This window comes from Eretmochelys imbricata, chromosome 23, assembly GCF_965152235.1.
Source record: "Eretmochelys imbricata isolate rEreImb1 chromosome 23, rEreImb1.hap1, whole genome shotgun sequence".
In the NCBI taxonomy this organism is placed as follows: domain Eukaryota; kingdom Metazoa; phylum Chordata; order Testudines; family Cheloniidae; genus Eretmochelys; species Eretmochelys imbricata.
Window position 1 is genome coordinate 16,612,180 of NC_135594.1, and position 26,181 is coordinate 16,638,360.

Sequence of the window (26,181 nt, forward strand, 5' to 3'; positions counted from 1 at the left end):
TGTAGCAGCACCCACTTCCCAGGGAGCAATTCTGCAGAGACCACCCGCCATCCCGACCTGTGCAAGACCCAAGCAAACAGACCCCGGAGAGCCCCAGGGAGGAAGACGCGGATTCTGTTATGATTCCAGGTAGAACCATCTGTCGTCCATCATAATTTGCGTCATGGTAACACCTACCAACCCCATGCGAGATCCGGGACTCCAGTTGTGCAAGGCGCTGCACAGACCCCTCCAGACCGAGACATGGTCACTAAATCGGAAAACCAGGGGGAGGGGGAGTCCCCAGAAGGGGCCGAGAGATGATCTAGCCTGAGCCCCTCGTTGCAGGGTTTTCAACCCAGGGCAGCGCCGCACCGGAGCCCGGCAGGGCGGGGGCGGTCTCCGGCCGCAGAGAGGGAAAGCCGGACTCGAACCCGCGGCCCGAGCGCGGAGCCACCGATCGATCGACGAGCCCGGCGTGCGATTGTTGATGGCGGCCTGGGTGGGGGATCGATGCTCTCCGCGCTCGGTTCCTGCCGCCCGCCCTGGCGCCCTCTGTCATGGCGGCGCCCAGGGAGGAGACACGTGGCCTGTTCAGCCAGGGGGTCCGGGCGGTGCTGGGCAGCTGGGCCGCGTTGCAGGTGAGAGCGGGGGGCGATGGGTGGGGGGCAGAGCGAGTCCCGGAGCTAGGGGGCGGCAAGGCAAGGCCAGGCCAGGCCTGGCCTCTCCTCTCCTCCTATAGGAACACGCGGAAGGGGCAAGGCCACCTATAAATCCTCCCAGGCCCTATAGAAACACGCAGAAAGGGCCCGGCCCCCTTTTGCCCCCCTCCAGACCCTATAGAAACACGCAGAAAAGGCAAGCTCCCCCAGACCCTATAGAAACACGCAGAAAGGGCAAGCTCCCCCAGACCCTATAGAAACACGCAGAAAGGGCAAGCCCCCCCCCCACCCTGTAGAAACACGCAGAAAGGGAAAGATCCCCCTATAGATTCATCTGTCCCTATAGAAACATAGAGCAATGGCAAGGTCACCATAGAAACACCACCAGGCTCTATAGAAAAATAGAGACAGGGGAAGGTCCCCTATAGACACGCTCTCCAGACCCTCTAGAAACACAGAGAGATGGCATAGTCCCCTATAGAAACACAGAGGTCTCAAGGGCCCCTGTGGACACACCCCCCCCTACAGAAACACACTGCAAAGGTGAGGTTCCCTATAGGAATTTTCCCTCCCTGTCTCTACAGGAACACAGCGGGGTGATGAGGTCCCCCATAGTCCCTGCCCCCAGGCCCACACAGCCCTCCCACAGAAACATGGCGAGGTAGCACGGTCCCGTCTAGAACAGCCGGCATGCCGAAGCCGGGCGATCCCGCGCCCTGCCTGCCCCGCGGTTCGCAGGCCCAGGCCAAGGGGTAACGTCCGCACTTCTCTCCCCGGCGCAGGTCGCTGTGGAGCATGGCTTCGGCGGGGCACACGGCCGGGCAAAGGCCGAGTGGCTGGTGGGCGTGGTGGAGCAGTATTTCCACAGCAACGGTGAGACCCGCCGACACCGACAGGGCGTTCCCACCGGCAGCGCCTCAGGGCCCGGCTCCTCAAGCCCCCGAGATCGCAGGGGGTCTGTGCTACGCCTGCCGTGAATGGGACCCCAGTCTTGGTTGGTGGGGGTCTAGTGGGTTAGAGCAAAGGGAGCCAGGACTCCTGGGTTCTCTCCCCGGCTCTGGGAGGGGAGTGGGGTCCAGTGGTCAGAGCAGGGGGCTAGGAGCCAGGACTCCTGGGAGGGAGCTGGGAGTCTTCCCCCAATCCCAGAATCCTTTTCCAGGCTAGAGAGTCCTGAAAGCCCCCCTCCCGCCCCAGCTCTGAGTCTTCTTCTCTCTGCAGTGGCCCTGGAGCTGGACGAGGTGGAGGATTTCCTCGCCGAGGTGCTGAACAACGAGTTTGACACCATCATTGAGGACGGCAGCTTGGCTGAGGTATCCCAGCCGCGTGTCCTAGCCCCCGTAGTGCTTGGCAGGAGGCGACTCCTCCTATCTCTCAACCCTGCTCCGGGGGACTGCGGGAGTGAGGGCAGAGCATGTGTGTGGGGGTGGGATGGTCATCCTGCGCTGGGGGATTCTTGGAAGGAGGGGGGGATACCCCCTGGCCTTTGATCCCATCTCTTCCCCCCACCCTCCCCGGCAGGTGAGCCAGCAGCTCCAGTTGCTCTTTGCCCGGTGCCAGCGTGGCGAGGGGCCGGCCCTGACGGAAGCCATCGCCCGGCTGGCACGGAGGCAGCAGGAGGTGGGCAGGGCAGCCGCCCAGGCCCGACCCGCCGAGGGGAGCAGCAGTGAGGAGGAGGAGGAGAAGCCGGAGGAGGTACCAGCCGCGGGGCCCAGAGCAGGGGCCAGGAATCAGGGATGGGAGCCAGCATATGCAACTGGCTGAGCCCATGGGGCTGATCTTGGCGGGCGGTAGGGAGCTGGCTGGGCTCAATCTTGGGGGGGGGGGGCTGCAGTTGGGAGGGATCCCAGCTCTGACTCCTGCACCCCATCCCTGCAGGTGATGGACTGCAGCAGCCCCGGGCCCCTCCCGGACCCTCCCCCGGCAGACGACGGCTGGACAGTCGTACGGAAGAAAAAGAAATGAGGGGTGCCCCCCCGGCCACGTGTGGCCTGGGGGGGCTTCGCTGCAGGGAGCTGGGCAGGGGAAGAAACCAGGTGTAGCCACAATGTGTCGCTATGGCAACAGCTGGGGGGCGTTAGTCCGGTGAGAGGGGCGCCCCCTAGAGGGGACAGGCCCCGCCCCCCATTCCCTGCACCTTGGCTGAAAACGAAACGACCCGAACAAAACAAAACCTTTATTAAGAAATCGGCTGATGGAGCTTTAACAACAACGCCCGGCTCCCAAGAACTCTAGAAAATCCGGGTGCCCCCCCGTCTCCTGGGGGGAGGGAGAGAGTTGGGGTGCCCCCGTGGATGGGAGGCTGCCCCCTAGTGGCCAGCCACTGCACGTCAGCAACAATAAAACGGCGGTCTGCGAAGCGAGCGTCTGTCCCTGGCGAGCGCCACGTGAGCCGGCCTGTCGATCCCGCGGGGGGGGGCAGCTCGCAGCTGAACAAAGGGGGGGTTAACAGCTAGGCCTGCCCTTGTGCGGGGAGGTGAGTTCAAAGTGCCTGAGGACAGTTCAAGTATCGTTTGCTGGGGGGGGTCGGGTCCAGTCCAGCCCCTCGGCCTCGGGGACGGGCCCGGGGGGGGCTGCCGGCTCCCCCCGCCCAGCCCGGCTCAGGGCTTCCATCCAGCGCCGCTGCAGCCCCTCCGACTCGGCACTGAACTGCCAGCAAAGCTGGCTCTGGCGGATGGCGAACGAGTGTCGCCGCTCGAGCCGCACCCCCGGGTCCGGGGCCGTCACCTCGAAGCCGATCAGCGGGAGGCTGCGCTGGGCCTTCACGTCCTGGGGGGCCAGAGAGACGCGGTCAGGCGTGAAGGGCAGGGGCTGCCGGTCGGGAGTGGGGTCCCAGCAGGGCTGCAGGTCGGGAGTCGGGGGCACCGGCGGGGCAGGTCGGGAGTAGGAGGCCTGGCAAGGGTCGGGGGGGCCCGGCAGGGGCTGCAGGTCGGGAGTGGGGGGGCACCGGCAGAGCAGGGGGTGCGGGGCTCGGCAGAGCAGGTGGAGGCCGTGGGGTGAGGCCTGGTGGGGCAGGAGTGGGGAGCTGTGGCCTGCCAGGGTTACGGGGGTGGCGGTGGGGGGCCTGGCAGAGCTGCAGGGGCCAGCAGGGCAGAGCAGGTGGGGGCCGCGGGGGACCCTACCTGGGGGGCCCCATAGACGTACAGCACCAGGGGCTCGCTCTCCGGAACGACGAACCAGCCTTTGTGCCAGGCCTTGGCGCCCGGCTCCATGTAGTGCAGGGAGCTGCAGACAACGCTGCGCTCGGCCGCCTCCGACGCCTGCTTCTGTGGGGCAGAAATGCCCAGTAGTGCCCGGGGCCCCACTGCGAGGGGGGACTCAGCAGGGCCCCGGGGGGGGGAGCTGGGGGTGCCAGGGGGCTCACCTCGGGGATGGAGCAGAAGTGTGTGTGGTTGGGGGCCCTGGGGGGGCTCACCTCGAGGATGGAGCAGCGGCGTGGGGGGGTGGCTGGAGTGCACCGGGGGGGCTCACCTCGAGGATAGAGCGGGGGGGGGGGGGGGGGGGATCCTGGAGGGGGGGCTGGGGGAGTCACCTCCAGGATAGAGCGGCGGCTCGGGGGGGTATGCTGGGGGGGACTCACCTCGAGGATGGAGCGGTGGGTCGGGGAGGGATGCTGGGGGGGGACTCACCTCAAGGATGGAGCGGCGACGCGGGGGGGGGGCCGGGGGGCCCGGGGGGGCCGTGCAGCGCGGCAAAGCAGCCCCCACAGACCCGGTTGGGCCGGTTGTTGTCGTAAAGCAGCCGGGCCCGGAACTCGGAGCATTTCCCGCAGACCACCTGGGGGAGCCGGGGGGGGGAAGCATGAGACCAGGGGGGATCCCAAGACAGGCCCGGCCCAGCCGGGGGTCCTGGGCTCCCAGGGCCCCCTCCCGCAGCCCAGGCCCCCCCATCCCGTTCCCGCCCCTGCCCCCGGGACTCACGCGGCCGCAGGCCCGGCAGTGGTGTCGGCGTTTGGTGAGGGCGGCGAAGGGCTCCTGGCACTGCATGCAGAGCGTCACCTCGTTCTCCCGGATCGGCGTCGGCGCCCGGCGGCCCAGCTCCCGGCGGCCCAGCTCCCGGCCGCCCAGCTCCCGGCCGCCCAGCTCCCGGCCCTGCACGGGGACAGCGTCACCGGGCCTCGCACGGGCGCACACGGCTCCCGCCCCCCGGCCCTGCGCACGCACGTGCAAATCCTGCCCTCGCTCACGTGAATGTGGGTCCTGCCCTCGCATCCCCCGGTCCCACCCTCTCATGCACACCCCCAGTTCCCTCCCTCGCACACACAGCTCTCACCCTTGCACTTGCACCCCTAGGTCCCGCCCACACTCAGCCATCCACGCACGGACACACGCGTGTGAGCTCACCAGCGATCCAGCCCAGGGCTCCTCCTCTTCCCGGGGGGCAGCTCCCACCGGAATCTGCTCCAGCTTCAGGATCGTGGCCCGAATCGCCTGGGGGGGGCAGAGGAATGAGAAGGGGAGGGAGGTGCCCCTCCCCCGGCAGCCCCCCTCCACCTGTGCCCCCCACAGCAGGCCCCACCATGGCCCAGGACCCTCCCCACTGATGGGGATGGGAAGGGCTGTGGGGGCAGGTGAGAGGTGACCCTGAGCTGAACCCCGCCCCTCCACCCTGCCCCCCCCGAGACACCGCTCCCTGGATCCCCCCTCCCCCCCGTGCCAGGGGAAGGGGGACAGTCCCAAGGCCCCCCAGGTACCTGGATCCAGTCGTGTTTCTCTTCCTCCGTCCTAAAGGGCAGAAACAGGAACACGGAGGGGGGTGTTAATGGGGGGCGGGGTAGACGTGGGGGGAGGGGTACTGGGCAGTGAGTGGGGGGGGAATAACCAGGCTGTGGAGGGAGGCAGAGGGGACACCAGGCTGGGGGGGTTGGGGAAGGCAGGGGGGATACCAGCCGGGGGGAGACTCAGGGGGGAGACAAGGCGAGGGGGCAGTGGAGATATCGGGGGGCAGTGGGGACACCGGGGGGTCTCCCTACCTCGCCTGCAGCTCCAGCGAACGCTGCTTCCCTGACACCAGGAAGGTCCGGGGCAGGTTGACGCCACTCGACTCCTTCACCTGCGGGACAGAGACACTGGGAGGGGAGCGGCCGGGTCAGAAACCCCCCCACACCCCCTCGATCGGGGGGGCAGGATACCAGGGCAGAGGGGCCCAGGGTGGGATATCGGTGGAGGGGGGAGAAACTGAGGCACAGGGGCCTGGGCAAGGAGGGATACGGGGGGGGGGGGAAATGGGGCACAGGAGGATACCGGAGATGGGGGGGGATACCAGGGTGGGGGGTACGAGGGGTAGGGGGGATACCAGGGTGGGGAGGTTACCAGGGGAGGGGGGGAGAGCAGGGCCAGGGGGTGTGTGGGGGAGGGGGATATAGAGGGAGGGGGATGGGGGCCAGGGAGGATAGCGGGGGAGGGCGAGGGGGAGGATACCGAGGGGGAGGAGGGGGGAAGGGGATAGCGGGGGAGGGGGCAGGGGGGGATAGCGGGGGGGGGGAATAGCGGGGTCCGCGCTCCCCACCCACCTCCATCCCCTCCACGTCGATCCGGGCCCGGACCCCGAATTTCTGGCCGAGGAGACGCAGTTTGGGGACGCAGCAGAGCAGCCGGTCGTTGAACTGGGGAGAAGGGGGTCGAGAGGGGGTCAGAGGTCACCCATGCCCCCAACCCCCCAGGGCTCAGACCCCCCCCCCACCCCCAGGGGTCACCCAACCAGTCCCTCCCTTTGTACAGAGGCCAGCCAGGGAGCCCCCCAGGGGTCAGAGGTCACCCAGCCAAGCCCGTGCCCTCATATGGGGGTCAGAGCCCCCTCCCAGCCCCCGGCAGCCCGACCCAGGGGGTCTCTCACCAGGATCAGGTACCGGTCCTGTGTGGTCCCGTTCTTGGCCGACAGCTTGAGGATGTGGCCTTCCTTAATGAGCTCATTAGTGGGGCTAACGATGTCCTCCTCCCCGCCCAGCAGCTCGTACACCTTCAGCAAGGAATGCATCCGTTCCTGGGGGCGAGAAGTGGGGTCGGTCCTGCCCCACAGCCCAGCAGCCGCCCTGCCCCCCCAGCCGGCTGCTTCTCGGGGCCAGGGGAGCCTCCCCGTGTGGTGTTGTGTGTGGCTGTTCCCAGCTGCCCCACCCCAGAGGTGGCTGCATCTGGCGAGCCATCCCCACGCGGCGTTGGGTGCGGCTGTTCCCCGCCGCCTGTCCCCAGAGGTGGCTGCATCTCGGTGGTGAGCGAGCGTCCCTGTGGCATCGCCCTACGCAGCCCCGCCCTGCTCCCCGCAGCACAGCGCCCCCTAACGCCCAGGCTGGGACTCGCACTCGGACCCCGGCGTACCATTTTGCGGATGGCGGCATTCGAATGCTCGGCTGCCGTCGCGATCAGCTGCAGGGACTCTGCGATCAGGGCGGAGAGACGGGGTGAGTCCAGGAGAGCCCCCCACCCAGCCTGCCCCCCCAGATACCCAGAGCCCCCTGCCCAGCCCCCCGCCTGGATACCCAGAGCCCCCCGCCCAGCCCCCACCCAGCCTGCCCCCCCAGATACCCAGAGCCCCCTGCCCAGCCCCCCGCCCAGATACCCAGAGCCCCCCGCCCAGCTTGCCCCCCGGATACCCAGAGCCCCCCGCCCAGCCCCCACCCAGCCTGCCCCCCAAGATACCCAGAGTCCCCTGCCCAGCCCCCCGCCCGGATACCCAGAGCCCCCCGTCCAGCCCCCGTCCAGCCTGCCCCCCCAGATACCCAGAGCCCCCCGCCCAGCTTGCCCCCCGGATACCCAGAGCCCCCCGCCCAGCCCCCACCCAGCCTGCCCCCCCAGATACCCAGAGCCCCCCGCCCAGCCTGCCCCCTCAGATACCCAGAGCCCCCCGCCCAGCCCCCCGCCCGGATACCCAGAGCCCCCCGCCCAGCCTGCCCCCTCAGATACCCAGAGCCCCCCGCCCAGCCCCCCGCCCGGATACCCAGAGCCCCCCGCCCAGCCCCCACCCAGCCTGCCCCCCAGATACCCAGAGCCCCCCGCCCGGATACCCAGAGCCCCCCGCCCAGCTTGCCCCCCCGATACCCACAGAGCCCCGGGCGCCCCACTCACTCTCTGCATCCCGGCTGTCGGGGGCGCCGGGGGGCAGGCGCTGCAGGTAACCTTTCAGCAGCAGCTGGTACCGGGGGATCCTCTGGACGGGCTCCAGCATGTGCTGCTGCAGGGTGAGATTCCCGCAGGCCTCCTCCATCTGCAAAGGGGAGGGTGAGCCCGGACGCCTGGGTTCTCTCCCCGGCTCTGGGAGGGGAGCGGGGGCTGGTGGTTAGAGCAGGGGGGCTGGGAGCCCGGACGCCTGGGTTCTCTCCCCAGCTCTGGGAGGGGAGTGGGGGCTGGTGGTTAGAGCAGGGGGGGGCTGGGAGCCCAGACGCCTGGGTTCTCTCCCCGGCTCTGGGAGGGGAGCGGGGGCTGGTGGTTAGAGCAGGGGGACTGGGAGCCCGGACGCCTGGGTTCTCTCCCTGGCTCTGGGACGGGAGCGGGGGCTGGTGGTTAGAGCAGGGGGGGGCTGGGAGCCGGGATGCCTGGGTTCTCTCCCCAGCTCTGGGAGGGGAGCGGGGGCTGGTGGTTAGAGCAGGGGGGGCTGGGAGCCCGGACGCCTGGGTTCTCTCCCCAGCTCTGGGAGGGGAGCAGGGGCTGGTGGTTAGAGCGGGGGCCAGGAGCCTGGGTTCCTCACCTGGATCTGGTGGACGATCAGCTTGAAGTGGGCGGATCGCTCCATCCAGGTGTTGACGAGCTCCATGGCCCGGTCAAAGTTCTTGACGTACTCCCCGTACATCTTGAGAAATGGAGCCAGCTTCTGCAGTATGTCCCCTATGCGGGGGTACCTGTCCCTGGGGAGGGCGGGGGGTGGGATCAGAGCTGGCGCCCCATGTCCCAGGCCCCGGAGCCAGCCCGTCCCCCATGCAGCGTTCTGTGCGGCGGTTCCCCAGCTGCCCCGCCCCAGAGGTGGCTGCATCTCGGCGACCTCTCACACACGCCCCCCCCCCCGGCCCACTGCTCGCTCACCATTCCTGCATGCGCTTCTCCAGCTCCGGCAGCAGGAACTGCTGATGGAAACAGTAGATGGAACAAATGTTGGAGAAAATCCCCATCACCACGTCGCCGGGGAAAGAGCTTCTGCTGCGGGCTTCCTCCAGGAGACGGGCACAGAACACCTGCGGGGGGGAACCAGTGAGCACCCTAGCTCCCGGGGCCGGGAGAGAACCCAGGCGTCCTGGCTCCCAGCCCCCCCAGTTCCTGGTACCTGATCCAGCAGGTGCAGCCGGGCGACGTAAGCCTTCTCTGTCTGCAGCAGCTCATTGGCGATGTGGAAGGTTTTTTGGGGGGCTGTGAGCTGGGGGTGCAGAGGGGGAGAGAGAGAGAGAGAGAGAGAGAGGTGTCAACCCCATACACTCAGCCCCGAACCCCAAGCCTCTGCCCCACCATATCCCCACCTCACACACACAGACCTGCCCTGCCCCGCCCCCCAGCTCCCTCCCCTGGCAGTCAGGACTGGGTGCTGGAGGGCGCCATGGGGCAGGGACGCTCTCCCCTGGGAGTCAGGGCTGGGTGCTGGGTGTCGCCATGGGGTGCAGGGCTGCACAGGGGGTGCTCTCCCCTGGCAGTCAGGGCTGGGTACTGGGGGGCACCGTGGGGCGGGGAGCAAGGCGGGGGGCTGGACAGGGGGCACTCTCCTCTAGCAGGCAGGGCCAGGCACTGGGGGGGCGCCGTGGGGCAGGGGGCTGGGCAGGGGGCGCTCTCCTCTGGCGGTCAGGGTTGGGTACTGGGGGGCACTGTGGGGCAGGGAGCGGGGCAGGGCGGGGAGCGCTCTCCCCTAGCAGGCAGGGCCAGGCGCAGGGGGGCACCGTGGGGCAGGGGGTCGGCCGCTCTCATCGATCTCACCTCCGGCGCATTCGGTCTCTCGGCCTGGGGGGGCACCGTGCCTGGCGCCGGCCCCCCGTCGTCCCCACTCCCCTCGTCCAGGTCGCTGTCCACCTCGGAGTCTGGGCAGGGGGGGGACCCCGGGCTGCCCCCCCCGTCGCCCTCCCCCATGGGCCCCTCGTCCCCCCCGAAGCCCAGCTCCTCGCTGGGGGACGGGGAGCTGATGCTGTCGAAGCCACTGTCCCGGTTGGCCAGTTTCCCGCTGGGGGCCGTGGGGGGCAGGCAGGGGGCCTGGTCCCCCTGCCCGGCTGGCCCTGAGTCCTCCCCCGCCGGCAGACCCAGGAGAGCCAGCGACTTGGGGGTTACATCGGCCTCCCCAGGGCTCGGGGGGTCCGAGCTGGGGGTGGGGGACGGCTGCTCCAGGGTCAGGATTACAGGGTCCCTGCAGGAGGAAGGGAAACGGAGTCAGGACTCCTGGGTTCTCCGGGAGGGGAGCGGGGTCTGGTGGGTTAGAGCGGGGCTGGGGGGAGCCCGGACTCCTGGGTTCTCCAGGAGGGGAGCGGGGTCTGGTGGGTTAGAGCGGGGCTGGGGGGAGCCCGGACTCCTGGGTTCTCCGGGAGGGGAGCGGGGTCTGGTGGGTTAGAGCGGGGCTGCGCGGAGCCCGGACTCCTGGGTTCTCCGGGAGGGGAGCGGGGTCTGGTGGGTTAGAGCGGGGCTGGGGGGAGCCCGGACTCCTGGGTTCTCCGGGAGGGGAGCGGGGTCTGGTGGGTTAGAGCGGGGATGGGGGGAGCCCGGACTCCTGGGTTCTCCGGGAGGGGAGCGGGGTCTGGTGGGTTAGAGCAGGGGTGGGGGGAGCCCGGACTCCTGGGTTCTCTGGGAGGGGCGCACTCACCTCTCAAACTTCTCAATGAGGGTCAAGACGTCTGTGGAGACAGCTCCATCCTGAGCCTCGGGGTGCGGCGTCGGGGGGCTCCGGGGGCCCAGGCGGGGGTTGGCTGGGAGGGGGCGTGAGGGGGGCGGGGGGATGGGGGCCGGGGGCCACGGGGGATGGGTGCTCTGGAGATGATCTGGTTTGGGAGGGACTGGAAAAGGAAAGGGAGGAAAGGGTTAATGTGATCCCCGCCCAGCACCAAGCCCCCCCAGCACCTCCCTCAGCGCCCCACCCCCAATGTCCCCCCAGCACCCGGCCCCTCCCTCAGCACCCCACCCCCAATGTCCCCCCAGCACCCGGCCCCTCCCTCAGTGCCCCCCCTCAGCACCCCACCCCCAATGTCCCCCCAGCACCCGGCCCCTCCCTCAGCGCCCCACCCCCAATGTCCCCCCAGCACCTGGCCCCTCCCTCAGCGCCCCACCCCCAATGTCCCCCCAGCACCTGGCCACTCCCTCAGCGCCCCACCCCCAATGCCACCCCAGCAGCCGGCCCCTCCCCCAGTGCCCCACCCCTAATGCCCCCCAGCACCCCACCCCCAATGTCCCCCCAGCACCCCCTTCAGCACCCCACCCCCAATGTCCCCCCAGCACCCGGCCCCTCCCCCAGCGCCCCACCCCCAATGCCCCCCAGCACCTGGCCCCTCCCCCAGCGCCCCACCCCCAATGCCCCCCCCAGCGCCCCACCCCCAATGCCCCCCCAGCACCCGGCCCCTCCCCCAGCGCCCCACCCCCAATGTCCCCCCAGCACCCGGCCCCTCCCTCAGCGCCCCACCTCCAATGTCCCCCCAGCACCCGGCCCCTCCCTCAGCGCCCCCCTCAGCACCCCACCCCCAATGTCCCCCCAGCACCCGGCCCCTCCCTCAGCGCCCCACCCCCAATGTCCCCCCAGCACCTGGCCCCTCCCTCAGCGCCCCACCCCCAATGCCACCCCAGCAGCCGGCCCCTCCCCCAGTGCCCCACCCCTAATGCCCCCCAGCACCCCACCCCCAATGTCCCCCCAGCACCCCCCTCAGCACCCCACCCCCAATGTCCCCCCAGCACCCGGCCCCTCCCCCAGCACCCCACCCCTAATGCCCCCCCAGCACCAAGCCCCCTCAGCACCTCCCCCAGCGCCCCACCCCCAATGCCCCCCCAGCACCTGGCCCCTCCCCCAGCGCCCCACCCCCAATGCCCCCCCCAGCGCCCGGCCCCTCCCCCAGCGCCCCACCCCCAATGTCCCCCCAGCACCCGGCCCCTCCCCCAGTGCCCCACCCCCAATGTCCCCCCAGCACCTGGCCACTCCCTCAGCGCCCCACCCCCAATGCCACCCCAGCAGCCAGCCCCTCCCCCAGTGCCCCACCCCTAATGCCCCCCAGCACCCCACCCCCAATGTCCCCCCAGCACCCCCCTCAGCACCCCACCCCCAATGTCCCCCCAGCACCCGGCCCCTCCCCCAGCACCCCACCCCTAATGCCCCCCCAGCACCAAGCCCCCTCAGCACCTCCCCCAGCGCCCCACCCCCAATGCCCCCCCAGCACCTGGCCCCTCCCCCAGCGCCCCACCCCCAATGCCCCCCCAGCACCCGGCCCCTCCCCCAGCGCCCCACCCCCAATGTCCCCCCAGCAGCTCCTACTGGCAGAGGCTGGGGCTGGAGCAGCCAGTTCCCCCGCCCGCCCTGCCCCGCCCTGTGGGACTCACCCTGTGGTTTGCGGCCCAGGGCCCTCCTGGGCAGGGCGGGGTGGGGCTCCCCCCCGTCGCTGTGGGGCCCGGGGTCTGAGCGGAGGCGCTGGGCGTTCTCCGGACGCCAGGGTTCGCTTCGCGGTTCCAGGGACAGACTCTTCACCAGCAGCCGGGAGCCCTGGCCCGGGGGGCCTGGAAGGGAGAAGGGGGGTGGCTGGGTTGAAGGGGGTTGGGGGGTCATTGTGCCCCCCCAACCCCACCCACAAGTTTGCCCTGCCCATCCCCCACCAGTGCCCCCTCCCTGCAATTCCTCCTCCGCAGCCCCCTCATGGGCCCTCCTTAGCAGGGTCCCCCCATAGGTTCCAACCCCCACCCCGCCAGCTGCTGTCTGCGCCTGTCGGGGGGGGGGGGGCAGAGAGCAGTGGGAGCTCCCCTTCCCCCCCCCCCCACAGCGCACCCTCGTCTGGGGGGTCAAAGGAGCAGAGGAGCAAACGGCTGAGCTTGGAGGAAGGGTGGAACAGGGGACCCAGGCATCCGGGCTCCCAGCCCGCTCCAGCCCTGCACTCTAACTCACCAGACCCCGCTCCCCTTCCAGATCTGGGAGAGAACCCAGGAGTCCTGACTCCCAGCCCTGCCCCCCCACTCTCACCACTACACCGCACCCTCATTCCAGAGCCGGGGAGAGAACCCAGGCGCCCTGGCTCCCGGCCCCCCCCCAGGACCACTCACCCCCACTGCTCTCAGCTCTGGACCCATGGGGACCAGGGCAGGAAGGGGGAAGTCGGGGGGGGGGGCTGGGATCCCAGATCTTAGCAACGGCCCTGCCCAGGAGATACGAACAGACGAACAGACGGGGATCCCGCAGGCCCGGAGAGGAGCTTAAGGTGGAGGGAACCGGGTGCAGGGGCGCCGGCTCTGATCCAGCCCTGGGGGGGGGCTGGCTGGCTCAGGGGGGTGGGGAATGGGACATGGGGCCTGTCCCCTCTAGGGGGAGCTGGCTCCCACCACGCCCCAGGGCGCGGACTGGCTGGGTCCGATTCTGGGCTTCCCCTGTAACCACATGTGTCTGTGCCTCAGTTTCCTTTCTCTATTCAGGCTGGCAGGTAAGGAACCGTCTCTCACTGCCGGTGCCCCTCACTCCCGACTCGCAGCCCCTACTAGCCCAGCCCTGCCCCCCCCGCCCCGCCGGTGCCCCTCACTCCCGACCCGCAGCCCTACCTGGTATCCCGATGCCACCTTAACTCCACCAGGTGCTGGCTGTGATTTCACCCACCTGGCTGCCTGGTAAGAACCTTGTCAGCCTTGGCACCGCCCCACCCGCCTCTGCCTGAGGGTGTGGGGGAGAGACAGGGCTCAGAGAACCACCCAGCCCCCGTCAGTGCCCCTCACTCCTGACCCACAGCCCCCTGCCAGCCCTGCCGGTGCCCCTCACTCCCGACCCGCAGCCCCCTGCCAGCCCTGCCGGTGCCCCTCACTCCCGACCCGCAGCCCCTGCCAGCCCAGCCCCCCAGCCCCGCCAGTGCCCCTCACTCCCGACCCGCAGCCCCCTGCCAGCCCTGCCGGTGCCCCTCACTCCTGATCCGCAGCCCCTGCCAGCCCAGCCCCGCCGGTGCCCCTCACTCCCGACCCGCAGCCCCCTGCCAGCCCTACCGGTGCCCCTCACTCCCGACCCGCAGCCCCCTGCCAGCCCTGCCGGTGCCCCTCACTCCCGACCCGCAGCCCCTGCCAGCCCAGCCCCCCAGCCCCGCCGGTGCCCCTCACTCCCGACCCGCAGCCCCCTGCCAGCCCTGCCGGTGCCCCTCACTCCTGACCCGCAGCCCCTGCCAGCCCAGCCCCGCCGGTGCCCCTCACTCCCGACCCGCAGCCCCCTGCCAGCCCTGCCGGTGCCCCTCACTCCTGACCCGCAGCCCCCTGCCAGCCCAGCCCCGCCGGTGCCCCTCACTCCTGACCCGCAGCCCCCTGCCAGCCCTGCCAGTGCCCCTCACTCCTGACCCGCAGCCCCTGCCAGCCCAGCCCCGCCGGTGCCCCTCACTCCCGACCCGCAGCCCCCCCAAGTTTAGCTGCTCCCTGTGCAGCAGCGACTTCAGAGGGTTAATGAACATCAGCAGCCAGAAGGCGGGGGGGAGGGGGGGGGTGCAGAAGGTTGGGGCAGGGTCTGATGCCCTGGGGATGGGCCCCTGGGGGGGAGGGGTCAGGGGGTCAGCAGGACGGGAGAGATGCCTGTCGAGATTGCCCAGGACTGGGGGGAGCCGGGAGATGCAGAGGGTTGTGGGTAATATGCAAATATCACCACTGCAGCCTAAACCACAAATCTGAGCCCTTCCATCTCAGCCCCTCCCCCAGCTGAACCCAGGAGTCCTGGCTCCCCCCTCCCCTCCCAGAGCAGGGGGAAGAACCCAGGAGTCCTGGCTCCCACCCCACCCCCCTACTACTAACCACTAGGCACCACTCCCCTCCCGGGGACTGGGGGGGAAGAGAACCCAGGAGTCCTGACCAGCCTTCCTTTGGACAATCACGGGGTCTCTCGCATCCCAAATCAGCTGAGCCCTTTGGGAACAATAACACTGTGGTTGTTTTGTTTTGCTGGAAATGTGTCGCAAGAGGAGGGTACCGCAGACAGACCGACCCTGAGCCAGGCTCATCCCCTCCCGCTGGGTCCGCACTGAAGGACCGACACACACGCAGATGCCCCCTTCCCCCCCTCCCCCGTGAGTCTTTGTTCCAGACCTGGTAAACCCGCGCTTAGGCCAGTCCTCTCATCCCTCCGTGACTCAGTTTCCCCTTCCACCTCTGTTTTTGGGGCAGGAATTGTCTCCTGCTCACTGTTGGGGCCTGATGGGATGGGCCCTGATCAGTCAGGGCGATTTGTACAGCATCTGGCAGGACAGGGGGTTGATCTCGGTCAAGGGGGGTGGGGAGGCTGGGAGCCAGGACTCCTGGGCTCTCTCGCCGGCTCTGGGAGGGGAGGGGGGGTCACAGAGCCAGGGTCTCAGACCAGGGGCTGTCCTCCCAGCCCCCTGTGCCCTGGGACCCTTCCACCCCCAGCCGTCCAGGGCAAGGAGCCGCTCTCACCCCATGCGCCCAGAGGCAGGACTGGCTGGGTGGGGGGCAGGGCCAAGTCCAGGGGAAGAGACAAATCTCGAAAACCCGGGGGGGCGAACGTCACCTGTCACCAAAAACTGCAGCAGAAGGGACCTGAGTTTGGCATTGTCCCGGGTGCCCCTGCTCTAACCACTAGACCCCATTCCCCTCACAGAGCCAGGGAGAGAACCCAGGAGTCCTGGCTCCCAGCCCCCCCCACCGCTCTAACCACTAGACCCCATTCCCCTCACAGAGCCAGGGAGAGAACCCAGGAGTCTGGGCTTCCAATCCCCTCTCCCACTTGACAAAGAAATCACCCCCACACAGGTGTCCCCCCCGCCAGATTTCACAGCCCCCCTTACCGGCTCGGTGCCCGCCAGCCCCGCTCTCCAGGTGATAGGAGAACCGCATGGCCTTGCACTGCTGGGAGAAGGATCCGGCTTGGTCCAGGCTGGGGATCCCGACCATACTGGCCCTCTGCATGTCTGCACCCCTCCCTCCGGGGCTCAATCCCCCCCCAGCTCCGGTCCCAGGCCCCACCGAGCCCCGGGGATCTCGGGCCACATCCTCAGCCAGGGGTGTCCGATCCCAACCCGGAGGCTGGCAGGAGAGCAGAGGGTGGGTCTCCTTCGCCAGGGGGGCGCGGGCACCTGCTCCCCCGTCAGCGTGGGGCTGGAGGCATGGGGAAGGGAGGGCGTCTGTTTTCTCCAAGGCTGGGATGGGGGGGCCTGGCTCACTTGGGCCCCACGCGCCGCTGCCTTGCTGCAAAATCCGCTACCCCCTTCTCCGCCCACGAACCCGGAGTGAGGACGGGGGGGAAACACCCAGCCCACGTGGGATTTCCATCCACGCAGGCTCGGCCACGCAGCAAGGCCTCGGACGGCCCTCGGCAAAAAAGTCCAGGGGTTCCTCCGGGCAAGGGGTCCGCTCTGCAGCCGTGGCAAAAGGCAGCCACTTCCCCAGCTCTGGCCTTGCCAAACCCCGACCTCTTCGCTCCCGGGAGGTTTTCCTCGGTTGCCAAGCGCTGCTTTCGCGTGGGCCGTGCTGGAAACCGTCCCCAGCCAGATGCAATGTCCGAGTCGTCTTTAGTCAATCCCCCAACTCCCCACGAGGGTCTCGCTCATTGCCCCGGGGAGCGAGTTCTTCTCCCCCGCCACAGCGCGTGGGGCTGCCGATTCCTGGCTCGGAAATTCTCCCTCAGCCGCGAGCTCCCAGCTCTGCTCCTTCGAGGTTTCACATCAGTTGTACCCACCCATCTCCTCCAGGGAGGGTTCGCTCAGTGGGAGCCAGCTTCACGGCTTTTTGTAGTCAGGTTCGGATTTATTTCCCGCTGCTTGGAAGGAAGATCCAAACCGGTTGGCAACTCCCAATTCTGGCTTCGGACATTTAAAATCAGTTGTAAACTCCCGTTTTCAGCTTTGAGCGCTTCCAGCCAGCTGCGAACGCCGATCTCTGGTGTCCTACGTTTCAAACCAGTTGTGATTTCTTGCCTCGTGAGGCCCTTCTGCCGGGCTGTAAACTCCCAAGTCTCGCTTCGCCAATTACAAACTAGTGGCAACCGCGGACGGCTCGGGTTCAGACCGCTTGTCAACTGGGATTTCTTGGGTTCAAACCCGTTGTAAACTCCGATTCCTCGTTTCCTAAGTTCCAGACCAGTTGTAAATTCCAATTTGCTGGTTTCAAACCAGGTGTCAGCTCGTGTTTCTAGCTGCGTAAGCTTCAAGCCAGCGCAAGCTCCGAGTCCTTGTGGAGCAGAGCCGGCGTTCCCGAGGGGTCACTGCCAAACAAAAGAGCCAACTTGGACGTTCACTGCCTTTCTTCGAAATCAGGCTGGCTGGCTATTTTAAGCAGGGAAATCCACCTCTGGGAGGCCAGGGATTTTTCTCCCAAGGAGAGGGGGGGAAACCTCTGAAATCTGCTGCTAAATCCAGCCCACGGCTTCTTTCCCTGCTTGCACATGGTAGGGGGGGGGAAATTCCTCCTGCTCTGGGAGAATACGCTGCAAACCACAGCAGATGGGAACAATGGGGGGAGGATTTAAAGGCGCAGAGCCAGGCGCTGGAAAGGAACCACACGCGGCGGGGAACGCCCATTGATTGCAGACATGCCAGACTTGTCTTCGCCATGGCTCGGGCCTGGCGGGCCCCGTCAAAGGCTTCCCGGCCCCGAGTCGCCAGCTGCCGGAGCATTGCTGGCTCACCCGCCTGGCCTGTTATACGGAGGGGAGGGGATTGGAGTGAGCGGGAGCTGGGGAGAGAACCCAGGAGTCCTGGCTCCCAGCCCCCTCTGCTCTAACCACTAGCCCCCACTCCCCTCCCACAGCTGGGGAGAGAACCCAGGAGCCCTGTGACTCAGCAGAGGGGCTGGTGCTAACAAGAGGAGCCGTTTCTCTTGCAGTTAAAGGGAAGCGGGAGCTGCCTGGATCGGGGCCTTTGAATGAAATCCCAGCTGGGCTCTGGAATCCCGGTTATCTCCTGAACTCCTGGAGGTGCTTAACCCCCCGGCTGCCGGCTCAGCCCCAGCGCCACGCGACCGACCAGCCATCCCAGCGCCAGGGAGAGAACCCAGGAGTCCTGGCTCCCAGCCCCCCGCTCTAACCACTAGATAACAGCGTCTACACAAAGTGGGCCAACCCCGTCTGTGTACAAACAGCCCTTTAGTGCGTTTGCCTGATGCCCTGGGCCTGGGGCCAAGAGCTGTTCCCTGCGGGTGAGGGATCGCAGCTCCTGAGACAAGTACAGTCCAGCAGCGGGATCACCCTGTTTCCCCCTGCCAGCCATCTACTGTTAACTCACGGGTGGCTGTGGCGGGACAGCTCCCCCGACCACCTCTGGGGTGGAGCAGCTGGGGAATGGCCACACATAACGCCGCCAGGGGACAACTCACCTGGTGCTGAAATGCAGCCACCTCCGGAGCGGGGCAGGTGGGGAACAGCCACACATAACAGCATGGGGAGGGCTCACCCGATGCAGCCACCTCTGGGGCGGGGTATCTGGGGACGGCCACACTTAACGCCGCATGGGCACAGCTCACCTGGTGCTGAGATGCAGTCAGCTCTGAAAAGACTGCTAGGAGGATGGGGAAAGGGGGGCTGGTGGGTTAGAGCAGGGGTTTCTGGGCTCCAGGACTCCTGGGTTCTCTCCCAGGCTGTGGGAGGGGAGTGGAGTCTAGTGAGTTGCATCCTGCACATTTTGCAACTTGGGATCTTTATATCTGGGAGCAACAGCCCCGCATGGCCGCAATTTGGCAACAAGGCCGCAGTCCGGAGATTTATTTCCTCTGAACAATGTCTGTGACCCTAGCGCACGTTTGCAACCAACGCAGGCACCCAGCCTCTTCGCCTCTGGGTGCTCGCCACCCGGCCTGCATGCGCGCTGGGTCTGCAATCGGGGGTCGGGGGGCTTGGTTTGCAGGCAATGGGCCTCTGCAAGGCATGCAGGCCTGGGGATGGAGCCATTTCGATGCATGCATGCAGATTTGCAAGGGATGCGCGGCCTCCCCCTGCAGATTTGCAAGGGATGCGCGGCCTCCCCCTGCAGATTTGCAAGGGATGCGCGCCCCCCCCGCAGATTTGCAAGGGATGCGCGCCCCCCCCTGCAGATTTGCAAGGGATGCGCGGCCCCCCCCCCGCAGATTTGCAAGGGATGCGCGGCCCCCCCTGCAGATTTGCAAGGGATGCGCGGCCCCCCCTGCAGATTTGCAAGGGATGCGCGGCCCCCCCCTGCAGATTTGCAAGGGATGCGCGGCCCCCCCCCTGCAGATTTGCAAGGGATGCGCGGCCCCCCCTGCAGATTTGCAAGCCTGGCAGCTTGGTTTCCTGTCAATGTGCGGGCTGCAGAGTTGCAAGCCCAGGCCCCGCAGGACTCTCCAGGCCCGCCTGCAGATTTGCACCATTTCATCCCATGCAACTGTCACCCCCGCACCCCGGCTTCCAGCTGCGCCCCCCCCAGGCCCCCCCCCCAGCCTTTGCAGCTGGAAATCGCAGCCACCTTTTGCAAAGCTCAGAGACAGCAACAACACGGGGTCGCGAGCTCCCGCCTTGGGGACGCGCCTGTGCACGAGGCCCCGCCCACCGCGCGCGCACTCGAGGGGGAACAGGAAGTGCCCCTGTGTCGGGAGCGCGCCACGTGGGTTCCAGCTGGTGCCCTGGAAGTGAAACTGCGACAGCCAGGTGGGAGGGGGGGTTGGATCTGGGGTGCAGAGGGGGAGGGGCTGGATCTGGGGGGAGGGGTGTAGAGGGGTCTTAGATCTATGGGGCGGCGGGAGGCTCTCTGGGGAGGGGGCTGCAGAGGGCGAGGCATGGGGCGTGAGACCAGAGGGGAGGCTGGATCTCTGGGGAGAGGCAGGGATCCCCCCCTGTCCGTGTCTGGGATTTCATCAGACCTCCCCCCCACCACACACACCCCGATTCTCTTCTGGTAGGGACTGCTGCGTGGTGGATCCGGAGGTCACAGAGCTGGCGAGAGAACCCAGGCATCCTGGCTCCCAGCCCCCCCGGCTCTAACGACTAGACCCCCTCCCCACCCCCAGAGCTGCTCTCCAGGTCCCTGTATAACCGTAATTTCTTCCCAGGTGCTGCTCAGTGGAGACGACCCTGCGACCTGCTTCGGAGCCATGACCCGGCCCAGTAAGTCCCTAGTGCCGGCGCTCCCTGGACCGGCCTCCAGCCCCAGCCCCCCAAAATAAACATCCCCTTAACTCTGTCCCCTTCTCCACAGAACACGCAACAGCTGCGAGGAAACGCCCATGCAAGGTGAGCCCCAGGATGCCTGGGTTCCCTCTCCAGCTCTGGGAGGGGAGTGGGGTCTGGTGGGTTAGAGCCGGGGGGGGGGACTGGAAGCCAGGACTCCTGGGTTCTCAATGGGGGGGGCAAGTTGCTGCCTGCTGTGAGGTTATTAACAGGATCTCTCTTTTACACAGAGGAAGGAAGCAAAGGCTCATGGGAAAAAGGACCCAGGAGTGCCTCACCTGTTGGGTTTCAAGGAGTATGCGAAGAAAGAAGCCAAATTAAAGCAGAAAAGGGTAGGGATGGGGGGAGCCTGGACTCCTGGCTTCTCTCCCCAGCTCTGGGAGGGGAGTGGGGTCTATTGGGTTAGAGCCGGGAGGCTGGGAGCCCGGACGCCTGGGTTCTCTCCCCGGCTCTGGGAGTCTGAAGCCTGGCTGTGTCTCCAGGTGGCGGAGCTGAGGGCGCGGCAGGAGGAGGCCCGGCTCAAGGAGACCAGCCAGCGCCGCAGCCTGGAGTCCCTGCAGCAGGACGCCCTCCGCAAGCAGCGGGATTTCGAGCAGAAGGTAACATGGCCCCGAACCTCACAGCCCCTCGGCCCCCAGACCGGCCTCCTGGGTTCTCTCCCATTTGGGAGAGGGGAGCAGGGTCCAGTGGCTCAGAGCAGTGGGGCTAGGAGCCAGGACTCCTGGGTTCTCTCTCCCCCCCACACTGTTTCGTCTCCTCTCTCGGCAGGAGGCCGGGCTGCAGCAGCTGCAGGGGCACCCGCGACTGGAGAAGGAGGGGTCCCGCAGGGCCTACTACCGGGAGTTCAGGAAGGTCAGTGTGAGCCACATGGAGGGGAAGCCCCCATGTCCCGCCCTCCCTGGCGCTCAGTGGGGCCGGACTGCGGAGGGGAGACTATGATTCTCCCCTTTCACCAGCGCTCAGTGGGGCCGGGCCAGGCCAGGCCACGGAGGGGACACCCTACTCACCCCCTCTCCTGCTCCCCACAGGTGATCCAGGCAGCTGACGTGGTCCTCGAGGTGCTGGACGCCCGAGACCCCCAGGGCTGTCGCTGCCCCCAGGTGGAGGAGGCCGTGCTGCAGGCCGGGGGCAACAAGAAACTGGTGCTGGTGTTAAATAAAATCGGTGGGTGTGTGGCGGGGGGAACCTGGACTCCTGGGTTCTCTCCCTGGCTCCGGAAGGGGAGTGGGGGCTAGGGGTTAGAGTAGGGGGGCTGGGAGCCAGGACTCCTGGGTTCTCTCCCTGGCTCTGGGAGGGAAGTGGGGGCTAGTGGTTAGAACATGGGGCAGGGGGCTGGGCCCCAGTATTCCTGGGTTCTATCTTTAGCTGTGGGAGGGGAATGGGGCCTAGTGGTAGGAGCCAGGACTCCTGGGTTTTCTCCCCAGCTCTGGGATGGGAGTGGGGGCTGGTGGTTAGAGTATGGGGGGGTGGGAGCCAGGGATCCTGGGTTCTCTGCTGTCTCTGGGGCAAGTCCTGTGGTGCCTCAGTTTCCCTCCCTGGGGGTGCGAGCTGGGGCTCCTAAGGGAGGAGGAGCCGTAATAGCTGGGTGGGGGGAAGCAGGCAACGCTGGGTTAACCCTTTGTGCTTTGCGCTCCCCAGACCTGGTGTCCAAGGAGGTGGTGGCCGGGTGGCTGAAGTACCTGAGGAACGAACTCCCCACAGTGGCCTTCAAAGCCTCCACCCAGCAGCAGAGCCGGCACCTGGTGAGGGGTTGGGGCCTGGGACTTTTCCGGACTCTTGGCTTCTGGGAGGGGAGTCGGGGCTAGTTGTTAGAGCCGGGGGGGAGGGGCTGGGAGCCAGGACTCCTGGGTTCTCTCCCTGGCTCCGGGAGAGGAGTAGGGCCAGAGGGGATGTAGCTGTGTGAGCCCTGTCCTGACCTGTCTGCTGCTCTCTGCTCCCCAGCAACAGAGCAAGGTGCCCGTGGCCAAGGCCTCCTGCGAGCTGCTGGCCAGTGGGGCGTGCGTGGGGGCCGACTGCCTGCTGAAGGTGCTGGCCAACTACAGCCGTAGCCAGGACCTCAAGACGGCCATCAGCGTGGGGGTCGTAGGTGAGAGACTCAGGCCCTTCGCTGTAGGGGGCCAGGACTCCTGGGTTCTCTGGGAGGGGAGTGGGGGTTGGTGGTTAGGGCCGGGGGTCCCGGCTGCCTGGGTTCTCTCTCTGACTGGTGTCCCTGTTGCTCTTGGTCCAGGCTTCCCCAATGTCGGCAAAAGCAGCCTGATTAACAGCCTGAAGCGGAGCCGGGCCTGCAGTGTGGGCGCCACGCCCGGCGTGACCAAGTAAGCCCTCCTGCCCCCCGGCGGGGGTGGGGGTCCGGGCCCCCGCGGGACAGCCCTGCTCCCCCGCTGATGCCCCCTTTCTCCCCCCCGCCCAGGTGCCTCCAGGAGGTCCAGCTCGACCGGCACGTCAAGCTCCTGGACTGTCCCGGCCTCGTCATGGCGACCGCGGCCACGGATGCCGGCCTGGTGCTGCGCAGCTGCCTCAAGGTGGAGCAGGTGGCCGACCCGGTGACGCCCGTCCACGCCATCTTGAGACGGTGCTCCCAGGGCCAGGTAGGGGAGGAGGGCGGTTGCTAGGGGGACGGTTGGGGGAATGCTCAATGGGGCGATGCCACAAACCGTGGGGCCAGCGCCGTCCACCAAGAGACAGGCCCCAAGAAGCACCTGCTCTGAACTCACCCGCCCAGGACCCAAAGGACCCATTCAGCATTCTCGAGCCTCCAGGACTCCCGCTTTCCTGCCACAGCAGACAATGGGGCTCCCAGCGCCCCGTCTTCTCCCCACAGTCCCTGTGCCCCCTCCAGCTCTTTCGGGAGCAATGTGGAGATGTAGCACTGGTCTTTGAAGACCAAGGGAAATTGAGTATTCACCTGGAGCAGGTGGAGAGTCCTTGGGGCGATGGGAGAGGCCGTATGGGGAGAGTAGAGGTCCCTGCAATTCTGTCTCCCCGTTGGCGCCGGGGGTCTGTTCTCACCTGCTTCCTCGATAACGCGCTCCTCATGTGGTCAGCTTCCCAAACAGTTGAGTGTTAATGGCCAGGTTGTTGGCTCTTCCATTGGCCGCAGGGTCTTCCGTTGGTCAACGCAAGATCGTCCATTGGTCATTGGGTCTTCCATTGTCAATGCAGGCTCTTTCCTTGGTCGTTGGCTCCTCCATTGTCAACTCCAGCTTCTCCGTTCTTATGTGTAGATTCCAGCCAGTTCTTAACATGTCTGGTTCCAACCCAGACTCTTCAGACTCGAACCCCAGCCCCTCTTTTCCTTGTCCCAGGAAGGAAACTAACACTTTCTTCCCAGCGGACGGAAGTACCTGTCCCAGGAAGAGATTTCTGATGGACAACTTTCGGCCAGACAGCCTGCTGCCATTTTCCGACCAAGAACGTCGATTAGACAAGATCAGAATGTTTCACGCGCTCATGTGGATTTCACTCAGTTTGTCAAACTCAGTTACTGAGGTTTCCCTTTTATAAATCATAGTATGTATGATACAACCCTCTGACTTGCTAGCCAGCGAAATGAAACGATGAACAGAAACTCCGGAGGAAGGGCTCATTAGAAGAAGACCATATCAGGTTAATAGACATCACTGTGATCCTCCAATCTGACCCCCCCATATAACACAGGCCAGAAAACTTCCCCAAACTAATTCGTAGAGCAGAGCTTGTCGGAGAACCTCTCGGCTTGATAGAGAAACTGCCAGCAATGGAGAACCCACCCCGCTGCTTGGAAAGTTGTTCCTTACTCTCACCGTTAAGAATTGACGCCTTGTTTCTGCTCTGAATTTGTCCAGTTTCAGCTTCCAGCCTGTGGATCGTGTTAGACCAGATTGAATAGCTCGTTATTAGCTCTTTGTGCCCACATGGGTACCGACAGACTCGGGTCAAGTCACCCCTTAACCGTCTCTCTGTTAAGCGAAATAGACCGAGCTCCTCGAGTTTCTCACTCCCAGGCCGGTTTTCTAACCCTTGGGTTTTTCTCGTGGCTCTTTTCTGACTCGTCTCCAATTGAGCGACAGCCGTCAAGTCTGTGAATGCAGAAGGATCCAGCAGTGGCTGGGTCGGGGCCCCAGCGTGGGGGTGGCCCGTGGGAAGGCGGAGAGGAGATGCGACCGCGGTTGGACGGGGAAGCGAAGAGGGAGGAGAGGGAAGGTTGAGGGGAACCGGAAGCGGTTTGATGGGCTTGTCTGGCTGCTCCCCACCCCAGATCATGCAGCACTACGGTGTGCCGGCTTACCAGGACGTCATGGAGTTCCTAGCACACCTTGCCCGGAGAAAGGGGAAACTGAGGAAAGGAGGCGTGCCCGATCACGAGAAGGCAGCCAAAGCTGTGCTGAGTGACTGGATGAGGTGGGTGGGGAAGAGGCGGAACGGGGGGGGTTGGGGGGGGTGCCAGCCCTAATCTGGCACCAGGGCAGGGGACTGGCTGGCGGGAGTTGTGGGGAATGGCACCCTTTCAGAGCCCCTGTTCTTTCCCCTGCCAGCGGGAAGATCAGCTATTTCACGCACCCCCCAGAGACCCACACGCTGCCCACCCACATCAGTGCTGAGATAGTCACGGAGATGGGCAAGGCCTTCGACTTTGAGGCGCTGGAGCAAGGCAACCAGGAGGCTTTGGCCAGTGAGTAGTGAACATGGGCTGGTAACCTGCTATGTCCCGCTCCCCTCCCAGGGCCAGGACAGAACCCAGGCATCCTGGCTCCCAGCCGCCACCCCCCTCAAGCCAGGAGAGAACCCAGGAGTCCTGGCTCCCAGCTGTGCAATGTGGCCTTTGGGGGGCAGTACCACTTTCTCCCCCTGGGGGTGGGTGGGAAGCAGAGCATCCGCTTACGGTGCCCTCTCTGTGTCCGTTCCCTGCCCAGACCTCCCGTCGATTCCTGCGGGCATCGGCCTCACCCCCGCCGGTCTCACCAGCGGGGCAGGGTCAGAGATGGAGGAAGAGGAGACGTTGGGAGAGGAAGAAACAGCCATGGACGAAGACAGAGATCTGGAGGTATGGAGGGAGGGGAGAAGCATGGCCCCTAAGCCCCACAACAGGCTCCGCCCACACAGGCATCCCAAAAGTATTCTCCAGAGAGGCTGAAGCTTCAAAGACCCACCCCCTCTTGGTGCCAACAGGAGACACTCTCTTAGCTGATTTTCATAATAGGCTCCACCCCATCTGAGGAATGAGCTCAGGCTCTCTGCAGACTCAGGCAGGCAGTGATCCTTTCTCTCCCCAGCCGTTTGAGCTAGAAGCTTCATTTTCTTTTTATCTGAAAGCTGAGATATTAGAGTATGAGGCAGCTGCCCAATTCTGGGCCTGTCCCGTTGGCAGGCCGCCCTCTCATGCCTTACTCTCCGCTTTGTCCCTGCAGCTCGGCCCCGTGACAGTGGAACTGAAGGCTAAGAACAAAACAGCCGCTGCTGTGGAGAGACCTGTTCCCAGAGCCCCCAGCCTGGAGGAGATCTCAGCCCTAGACCCTCTGCATCAAGGGCAGGGGCTGCGGGCAGCTAGCAGAAGGCGGAAGAAGCAGCAGAAAAGAGCAGGTTGGCGGAGGGGTGCTTAGGGGATTCATCGTGGGGGCATCTGGGGAAGGAAGCCATCCAGACTGAGCAATAAGGGATGGTCCCTGACCAAAGGGCTTAGTCTAGAAATTAATGGTAGAGAGGAGAAACTGAGGCACGGGAGAGGGGACTTGGCCACGGTCCAAGGCAGAGCCAGGAAGAGAACCCAGGGATCCTGGCTTCCTCCCAACTGCTCTAACCACCAGTCCCCCTCCCCTCCCAGAGCCAGGGAGAGAACCCAGGAGTCCTGTGCTCTAGGCCATGTTGTCCCTTAGCTAGGGCTAGGAGTCAATCAGGACTCCTGGGTTCCATCCCCAGCTCTATCGCGTCTCTTTGTGCCTCAGTTTCCCCTCCCACCCAGGCAGGCTGGAAGTAGGTTTCGTGGCAGGGCAGCGCCCAGTGCTCTCTGCTGGCCGGGGCGCGCGCGTCTCACCGAGCGGGAGGGATTCTCACTGCAGCTCGTTTCCCCCCGGCAGAGAAAATCGCCAGCAAACTCTCCGCCACGCTGACGGCCGCCATGAACTTCGGGGCAGCAGGCGACTAGGTGCAGCGCTGGCAGCCCCCGTGAGCCCGGCCCTCCAGCTCCCTTGGGATCGATCGCCGCTCCTGGCCGGTGGCGGCCACGCAGACAAGACCAGAGCTGCTGCTACCGAATTGTCAGGCTCCTTTTATTACCGGCTAAAAGCCGCGGCGCGGCACGGCCCGTCTCCATTAAAACATCACGCAGCCTCCCCCTGTC

At 66.3% G+C, this 26,181-nt stretch overlaps 3 protein-coding genes across 3 annotated transcripts; 2 read left to right on the forward strand and 1 right to left on the reverse strand.

The window, feature by feature from the left end:
• The first annotated feature begins 520 nt into the window (after nt 1–520).
• On the forward strand, nt 521–3,001 carry TSR2 (TSR2 ribosome maturation factor). The gene is made up of 5 exons (XM_077840649.1): nt 521–620; nt 1,424–1,514; nt 1,860–1,951; nt 2,160–2,333; nt 2,517–3,001. The coding sequence occupies exons 1-5, from the start codon at nt 540–542 to the stop codon at nt 2,601–2,603; spliced, it is 525 nt and encodes a 174-aa protein (XP_077696775.1). The 5' UTR covers nt 521–539; the 3' UTR covers nt 2,604–3,001.
• On the reverse strand, nt 2,800–15,643 carry FGD1 (FYVE, RhoGEF and PH domain containing 1). Its single transcript, XM_077840215.1, has 19 exons — nt 15,538–15,643; nt 12,113–12,286; nt 10,398–10,587; nt 9,527–9,947; nt 8,889–8,978; nt 8,651–8,799; nt 8,319–8,475; nt 7,700–7,838; nt 6,953–7,011; nt 6,474–6,620; nt 6,151–6,243; nt 5,611–5,690; nt 5,332–5,362; nt 4,982–5,068; nt 4,559–4,729; nt 4,288–4,415; nt 4,171–4,213; nt 3,761–3,904; nt 2,800–3,407 (listed from the first exon to the last, which is right to left on the reverse strand). The coding sequence occupies exons 1-19, from the start codon at nt 15,641–15,643 to the stop codon at nt 3,141–3,143; spliced, it is 2,676 nt and encodes an 891-aa protein (XP_077696341.1). The 3' UTR covers nt 2,800–3,140.
• Nucleotides 15,644–19,272: 3,629 nt separating this feature from the next.
• GNL3L (G protein nucleolar 3 like) lies at nt 19,273–26,173 on the forward strand. Its single transcript, XM_077840613.1, has 16 exons — nt 19,273–19,346; nt 19,748–19,802; nt 19,894–19,928; nt 20,096–20,197; nt 20,348–20,464; nt 20,634–20,717; nt 20,894–21,029; nt 21,504–21,607; nt 21,807–21,951; nt 22,093–22,180; nt 22,276–22,453; nt 24,103–24,245; nt 24,380–24,516; nt 24,758–24,888; nt 25,253–25,424; nt 25,919–26,173. Exons 2-16 carry the CDS (start codon nt 19,790–19,792, stop codon nt 25,984–25,986), a joined length of 1,653 nt encoding a protein of 550 aa, XP_077696739.1. The 5' UTR covers nt 19,273–19,346; nt 19,748–19,789; the 3' UTR covers nt 25,987–26,173.
• Nucleotides 26,174–26,181: the final 8 nt, after the last annotated feature.

Coding starts and splice junctions, on each gene's coding strand:
- TSR2 (XM_077840649.1), top strand. CDS start 540: ATGGCGGCGCCCAGGGAGGAGACACGTGGCCTGTTCAGCCAGGGGGTC. Junction 1,952..2,159: donor AGGACGGCAGCTTGGCTGAG/GTATCCCAGCCG, acceptor CCTCCCCGGCAG/GTGAGCCAGCAGCTCCAGTT. Junction 2,334..2,516: donor AGGAGGAGAAGCCGGAGGAG/GTACCAGCCGCG, acceptor CCATCCCTGCAG/GTGATGGACTGCAGCAGCCC.
- FGD1 (XM_077840215.1), bottom strand. CDS start 15,643: ATGGTCGGGATCCCCAGCCTGGACCAAGCCGGATCCTTCTCCCAGCAG. Junction 5,691..6,150: donor TCGACGTGGAGGGGATGGAG/GTGGGTGGGGAG, acceptor TCTGTCCCGCAG/GTGAAGGAGTCGAGTGGCGT. Junction 3,905..4,170: donor GCCGCCGCTCTATCCTGGAG/GTGACTCCCCCA, acceptor TCTGCCCCACAG/AAGCAGGCGTCGGAGGCGGC.
- GNL3L (XM_077840613.1), top strand. Junction 20,198..20,347: donor CCAAATTAAAGCAGAAAAGG/GTAGGGATGGGG, acceptor CTGTGTCTCCAG/GTGGCGGAGCTGAGGGCGCG. Junction 22,181..22,275: donor GCCACGCCCGGCGTGACCAA/GTAAGCCCTCCT, acceptor CCCCCCGCCCAG/GTGCCTCCAGGAGGTCCAGC.